Below are 8013 nucleotides of genomic sequence, written 5' to 3'. Positions count from 1 at the left end.
GAGATGGCTGAGTGGGTGGGCGTTGATCCTGAAAATCAGTCTACATAGGATCGGGTTGGGTAAAGGATATAGGTGTGGCATCTGCATAGTCTGGGTGCTGAGTGGATGAAGATGGTCGATCAGACTGTGCATGCGGTTCCCTACATGGGCGAGGTGGTAATTGGATGTTCGAACAGAGCACCCACTCAATCTCGCTAATGGGTTCAGCGAGAGCTATGTCATCAGGTCCAATGACCTTGAAATAAAGGGAGCAACCCAGCATCCAAACATGCCCGCCTAGGGTAGGACGATGCATGTGCATAGACCTAAGGGTCTGCAGGGTCAAACAGAAAGAATCACCCGCAAAAAAGGTATACCCCGGAGGAGATGGCACCGCGAGGACGCGAGCAATGACAGAATTCAAACCACCACAACGAATTGCAGCGCGGGTGCGAAGGGAGATAACTCTATGGAAACGTTTGATGATAACATCACCAAAATGCAGGCGGTGCGACCCGGTGATCATGCATCAAAAAAGAAAAAGCTCGGCTTTTCCGGCTTTCGTAGTTTCAAGCTGTGCATAAATAATATTGCATATAATTTTCAATGCAATTTTGAGGACATGTGCATAATACTGGTCTGTACGGATGAGGTCGCATCGTAAGACGGTAGACCGGTAATGGAGTAGCAAAACTCACGGACGTCAAAAGGGTGGTGGGCTAGGATAAACTGGTGATAGGGGTATGGAAAAAAGTACATAACTGGTCGACGTGAATAGTGTGAGGGGTGTTAAAGATACGAAAAGCTATGTTTCCCTCATGATTCACCTCACTAAGAGTAGCCAAAAACTCTCGGGTCAGTAGAGGACAAGTGGCAAAATCCGCAGATAATAGGCGCTCCCAGCCAATATTGGCAAAAAGAGTGTGAACACCATCATGAATATGGAGTTCCCGCATGAGTGAGCGGCTAGGGGCCCAGGCCTGTGGCAAAATCTCGCGGTCAAGGAGCCATTGGTAATAGTCAAGTGCGACCTGTGAACCTAAGTCTAGAGTGACATTGTCCACCTGGACTGTGTATGACGACTATGGAGCTTTAACCTGTCTGCATGAACGAGATGGTCGAGGGGCCATTTTTCAAGGTGGATTGGGACAAGGTAGGCACAATTTCCAGGTAAAAATAATAGTAATATTAAAATAAGTATTTCTAACTACTCCCAAACGACCGCACGAATATATAAACAAAAACAGATATCCAGTGTCAGAACGAAAATACCTGACTGTGCGCTGAGCAACAATATATTTTTTGTGCTGAAAATTTTTTTGATTTTTGAAATTCCGTTCGGATGAATCTCTTCTAAATTGCGTCGTGAGCAAACGTTTCTACCTTTCGTGGCCTACGGATAAGTAACAGAACGTAGATCTGAAAAAGAAATCGCAAAAATTCAAATTTCAAGATGAACAAAATAAGATTTTTGGAGAATTTCAACCGTGAAAACGTGATTTAGTTACCGTAAGATGCTGTAGGAGTAAAATAGAAGAGAATGATACCTTTTTTTCTTGATTTGGACGAAAAACGAACGATTTCGGTGTTTGTGGTGAAAGAACTCGAAAAAAAAAAGATTTCAAAGAGTGTTTTTAAAATGTGGTGGTAACAAATGAGGCCTGCGACCAATATTTATAGGGAAATCGAAACCTGCGACCGCAAGGGGAGGACCTGCGATCGCAGATTGGTCAAATATAGCCGTTGTCCCTTTCTCGATGTTTGTAACGGTCAAAAACTCAATAAAAATGATACATGCGATCGCAAGGACAGGACCTGCGATCGCAGGTTTGGTAAATAGTGTTCGAATCATTTTTAAAAATGTGCAAACCCGTCTTGGGCAAAAAAAACTGATACCTGTGATCGCAAGGGGAGAACCTGCGATTGCAGGTTTGCTATTTATGTGAAAAATTTCCCAAAAAAACTCCTATGGCGAGCTGCGACCCTAATCTGTATAACCTGCGATCGCAAGGACTGGTCTAGCGGTCATAGGTTCCACCATAACCTTATTTTTCATCTTTTTACAAAATCTCTCTATTCCTTTTTATTTTAAAACACGATTCAATTAAAAAGAAGCACCCAAAAAAAACTAAAAGCACACAGAAATTATGAACAAGTTGCAAAATTAAAATTAAAACAAGTGCTCGGGTTGCCTCCCGGCAAGCTGTCCGTTTTTACTGTTGTTGGCTCGACATTGTTACTTGGTTCCCTTAGTTTCGGTAAGTCGGGACCTTGACTACCTCCACTTATTCATTTGTGACTTGGAACCCTTCGTAAAATGGTTTGAGACGATGGCCATTCACCTTAAAGATTTTTCCTGTTTGTTCACTCTTAATTTGTATAGCACCATGATCGAACACGTTAGTAACAACAAAAGGCCCCACCCAACGAGACCTCAATTTACCAGAAATAAGTTTGAAACAAGAATGCTATAAGAGTACCTTTTGACCGGTAGTAAATACCTTTCGCGAGATCATCTTATCGTGAAACGCTTTCGTCTTTTCCTTATAGATTTTCTCGTTCTCGTAAGCATCATTCCTGATTTCTTCCAACTCTTGAATATCCAATTTTCTTTTCTTACCAGCCTCATTCATGCTCATATTCAGATTCTTGACAGCCCAATATGCTTGATGCTCCAATTTGACCGGTAATCGACAAGGTTTGCCAAAAACTATTCGATATGGTGACATACCGATAGAAGTCTTGTATGTTGTCCGGTGAACCCATAACGCGTCATCTAAACGAATACTCCAATCTTTCATAACCGGATTGATGGTTTTCTCTATAATGCCCTTGATCTATCTGTTTGAAGCTTCATCCTGTCTATTGGTTTGCGGGTGATATGTTATGGATACCCGATGTGTGACACCATATTTCTTAAGGACGACTTCGAGGGTGCGATTGAAGAAATGCATACCCCGATCACTAATAATGGCTTTTGGTGTCCCAAACCTAGCAAATATATTTGTCTTGACAAAATCAACCACAACCTTGGCATCATCGGTCTGTGTAGCTTTTCCCTCGACCCATTTGGACACGTAATCCACAGCAAGTAGGATATACACAAACCTGAAAGAAGGCAAGAACGGACCCATAAAATCTATACCCCAAACGTCAAAGATTTCACATATTAAGATTGCAGTAAGCGGCATCTAATGATGAGATGTCAAAGACCCAGTCATTTGACATCTTTCACAGGTTTTGCAAAATAGGAAAGAGTCGCGAAAAATATGAGGCCAATAAAGACCACTGTCCAAGACCTTGTGTGCGGTTCGTTGCGGACCATAATGCCCTCCACAAGCTTCTGAATGGCAGAAATTCAGGATTGACTTGACCTCATCTTGAGGTACACATCTTCTAATCACCTGATCAGCACAGTGTTTCCATAGATACGGCTCGTCCCAAACATATCTTTTAGCCTCCTTCTTGTTTTTATCTTTCTGGGCTCGGGTGAGATCTGAAGGGAGTTCTCAAGAGACCAGATAGTTCACAATATCTGCAAACCAAGGAGGGTTCTGAATAGCGAATAGATGCTCGTCAGGAAATGTTTCGTGGATCAATGTCGTGTCTTCAGGTGGGGTGAGTTGGCTCAAGTGATTAGCTACCAAATTTTGTCTCCTACTTTTGTCCCTAATCTCTATATCGAATTCATGTAGCAGTAAAATCCATCTAATCAACCTTGGCTAGGAGTCCTTTTGTCAAGAAGCTAACGAAGGGCTACGTGATCCGAAAAGATTATGACTTTTGTGCCCAACAAATACTGTCTGAATTTTTCCAGTGCAAAAACAATTGACAGCAGCTCTTTTTCAGTGGTGGAGTAGTTTGCTTGCGCGCTTTCCAAAGTCCTTGATGCATAATATATAACGTGGGGAACCCATTCTCTTCTTTGTCCTAGGGCAGCTCCAACAGCAGTGTTACTGGCATCACACATTATCTCAAATGGTAAACTCCAATCTGGGGGCTAAATGATGGGGGCAGAAGTAAGAAGATTTTTCAGCACATCAAAAGCTTTCTTGCAATCTTCATAGAAGTCGAACTCAGAATCTTTCTACAATAGCTGGCACATGGGAACTGATATCTTCGAAAAGTCTTTTATAAATCTCCTGTAAAACCCTGCATGGCCAAGAAAGGAATGCACTTCCCGAACATTCTTTCGATATGGTAAGCTCTTTATAACATCTATTTTTGCTTTATCGACTTCCAAACCTCTTTTTGAAACAATATGTCCTAGAATCAGACCTTTATCAACAATAAAGTGACATTTTTCAAAATTTAGGACCAAGTCTATTTCTATACATCTTTGTAAAATTTTTGTGAGGTTTTTTAGATAAATATCAAATGAGTCTGCGTGGACGGTAAAATCATCCATGAAGACTTCTATGGTGTTTTCGACGTACTCAGAAAATCTACTAACCATACACCTTTGAAAGGTGGCAGGTGCGTTGCAGAGTCCAAATGGCATACGCCTATACACGAATGTCCCGAAAGGGAAGGTGAAGGTCATTTTCTCCTGGTCTTCTGGAGCAACCGGAATCTGATAGAAACCTAAAAATCCATCTAAGCAGCAGTAGTGGGATTTTCCAGCAAGCCTCTCTAGCATCTGATCTATAAATGGGAGAGGAAAATGATCTTTCCCGGTGGCTACGTTTAATTTTCTATAGTCAATACAAACATGCCATCCGTTCTGAACCCGAGTTGGAACCAACTCTCCTTTTTTATTCTCTACCACTGTCACTCCAGCCTTTTTAGGAACAACCTGAACTGGACTGACCCACTTGCTGTCAGAAATTGGGTATATCATCCCAACATCCAATAACTTCATAACTTCTTTTTTAACCTCCTCCATCATTGGTGGGTTAATCTGCGTTGGGCTTCTCGCGATGGCTTATAATCTTCTTCCATCAAAATTTTGTGCATGCATAGAGATGGGTTGAGTCCTTTGATATCTGCACTAGTCCACCCAATTGCGCTTTTATACTCCTTCAAAGTTCTGATGAGCTCTAACTCTTCTTTTTCTGACAGCTTGTTAGATATGATAACTGGTAATGTTTCTTTTTCTCCCAGATATGCGTATTTCAGATGTTCTAGAAGTGTCTTCATCTCCAAGATGGGGGCTTGCACTGCAGAAGGGAAAAGCTTGGAGTTAGAAATTGGTAATTTAAGAGTTTGGGTACCATACCTCAATTTTCTCTGCTGGTCCATATGAGCTGCCATTTCTTGAACCTCTCTATCAACCACATATTTTTCTGATATAACCTGGGCTGCATTAATAGAAAATTTTATGTGGAGCACTAGTGCTAGTGACTCACGGTTAGCAATTTCAAAATATTCTGCAGTTAGTGGTTCAATTACATCAATAAAATTAATAGCTGAAACATCATCAGGATAACGCATGGCATCATAAATATTGAAGTTGATAACTTCACCATCAAATTCCATTGAAAGGGTACCATCATAAACATCTATTTTGGTTCTAGCAGTTTTTAAAAATGGTCTCCCCAAAAGAATGGAACCAGAGTTTGGTGAGTCGTCATCTCCCATATCCAAAACATAGAAATCAGCTGGGAATATGAGTTCATTCACTTGAACCAAAACGTCTTCCAACACATCTTTTGGGTGCACCAGAGAACGATCAGCTAACTGAATAATAACTCCTGTTATTTTTAAAGGCCCTACCCCGATAGTTTTAAAAAGTGAGTATGGCAAAACATTTATTGACGCTCCTAAGTCCAACATGGCTCATGGAACTGAAAGGTTCCCCAACTTGCAAGGAACAGTAAATACTCCTGGATCCTTACACTTTGAGGGTAACCTTTTTGTAAAACAGCTGAAACGTTCTCACTTACTTTAACTGTTTCGTTTCCTTTTAATTTCCTTTTTGAAGTGCATAACTCTTTAAAAAATTTAGCATGTCGGGGTAGCTGTTTAATTGCATCTAGAGGGGAATATTTACCTTAACCTTTCTGAAGAAATCGATGATCTCTTTATCTTCCTTTTCTTTTTTCGTATTTTTCAGTCTTGATGGAAAAGGGGGTGGGGTAATTTTCACTTCAGTTTTAACAGGTTTGTCTTTCTCCTGTGCCTCTTCAGTTGCCTCAAATTCTTGCTCAACCACGATCTCGTCTTCCTCATCTTCTTTTTGATCTAGTCCTTTGTAGTTTTTACAACTTCTGAGGGTGACAACACAAGCATTGTGCTTCGGGTTCTTCTCAGTCTGAGTTGGGAATTTTCCTTGGGTTTGTGCTTCTAGTTTGCTCAAGGAGTTCACGAGTTGTGATACCCCTTGTTCCAGATTTTTGATGCTAGACTTTGTTTCATTCTGTAAAGCTTGGGTACTGGTTGCAAGACTTTTAACTATGTCTTCCAAAGACATGCTGGAACTACTAGCTTGCGACTGAACAGGTGGTTGTTGATAATTGCTTGGGAGCTGATTTTGCTGAAAAGGTTGTTGAAACCCGAGTGGAGCTTGATATTGGTTTCTTTGCTGAAAGTTCTGTGGAGGTCTTGGCTGGAAGTTGTTATTTGGAGGCCCTCCCCAAGCTTGGTTATTGGGATGCTGATCAAGTGGCCTTTGTTGAAATCCTCCCATGTCTTGCACAGACTCATTATCTTCTTGAAGTATTGGGCACATGTCAGTTGGATGCTTGGTTTTGCAGTAGATTCCGCAAGGTTTGACCTTTGGTTCGATACCCTTTTCTTTTGTCAACAAAAGTACAACCTTAGTCAATTCTGAAATCTGGGATTCCAGGTGGGCGTTGCTCATCTCTTTGACTCCTCTTGGATGGTCCGGGTACCACTCTTCCTCGGTTGCTGAGTGTTTTGATTCATTGGCCAGCTTTTCTATCAACACCCTAATCTCCGTTGGTGTCATGTCTGAAAGTGACCCTCCATTAGATGCATTAATTAGTCGCCTTTCCATAGGTATCAATCCCTTACAGAAACACTGATATAACTGATAATCATTAATGCCATGTTGTGGGCATCAGACTAATAGCTTCTTGAATCACTCCCAATAAGTGTGGAGAGCTTCTGCTTTGCCTTGCTTTATACCCAAAATTTCCTTGCGTAGATTTTACACTTTTTCCTCAGGAAAATATTTTCCAATAAAAGTTTGGCAAGTTCATTCCAACTTGTTATTGAACCAGATGGAAGGTCATACAACCATTCCTTTGTTGCATCTTAAACGGAGAAAGGAAACGCCCTCAGTTTGATCTGGTCTTCAGTAACTCCATGGGGTTTCATTCCAGAGAAGACAACATGGAATTCCTTGAGAAATTTATGAGGATATTCATTCTCAAGGGCTCAAAACGGGAGCAGTAGATGGATTAAACCACATTTGAGCTCAAAGTTCTGAGCTTCTAGAAAGCTGATACACAAGGGCTATTAGGTAACCTCTTGTGTTGCCCACTCACGGAGAGGTTTTTCAGCTTCGTCTCCGTTTTCACTCATGGTGTATTCAGATTCAGTTTCAGAAGAATCTGTGAGTTCGTGTTTATCTGAAGATGATGGAGGGTGGGTTTTGAATGGGTTGTTAACGGGTGAGGTAGCTGGTCCTTTTGGAAAAGGTTGAAATGGGTGTTCTGTTTCATTCCACAAGGGAGTGCCTTGTGGTATGGGTGAGGTTGAGGTTCTTGTTTGTTGCTCTCGAAGTTTTGCCTCCTTCTTAAGCTTCCTAGCAGTCTTCTCAATCTCTGGATCAAAAATCAGATTACCTGTACGTGAAGATCTTGGCATAAAACTATTAGTGTTTTACCATGTCCCCGGCAACGGCGCCCATTTTTTAGAACCGCTGTTGTAAACGATTTAAGCAAATAAAAGTATAAAATAAATTGCTTTATTGCACTAACAGGTAGTACAGGTAAGCAGGGTCGAATCCTTAGGGACACGTACTAATGTTTACACCTCTTTGCGCAATGTGTGAACCGATTCTTGATGAATGCGATAAACATAAAAAAGTAGGGGGGTTTGTTTTTGAAAATTAAACTAACAAAGATT

At 41.2% G+C, this 8013-nt stretch overlaps 1 protein-coding gene across 1 annotated transcript; it reads right to left on the bottom strand.

Annotated features, from left to right (window-relative positions):
- Positions 1–508: 508 nt before the first annotated feature.
- Positions 509–2780, bottom strand: LOC145028712 (uncharacterized). The gene is made up of 2 exons (XM_078977474.1): positions 2481–2780; positions 509–553 (listed from the first exon to the last, which is right to left on the bottom strand). Exons 1-2 carry the CDS (start codon positions 2778–2780, stop codon positions 509–511), a joined length of 345 nt encoding a protein of 114 aa, XP_078833600.1.
- Positions 2781–8013: the final 5233 nt, after the last annotated feature.

This window comes from Lactuca saligna, chromosome 2 (genome assembly GCF_052625555.1).
Source record: "Lactuca saligna cultivar CGN05327 chromosome 2, ASM5262555v1, whole genome shotgun sequence".
Lineage (NCBI taxonomy): Eukaryota > Viridiplantae > Streptophyta > Magnoliopsida > Asterales > Asteraceae > Lactuca > Lactuca saligna.
The sequence above is the reverse complement of the archived record's forward strand: the minus strand, read 5'-3'. Positions and strand labels throughout refer to the sequence as shown.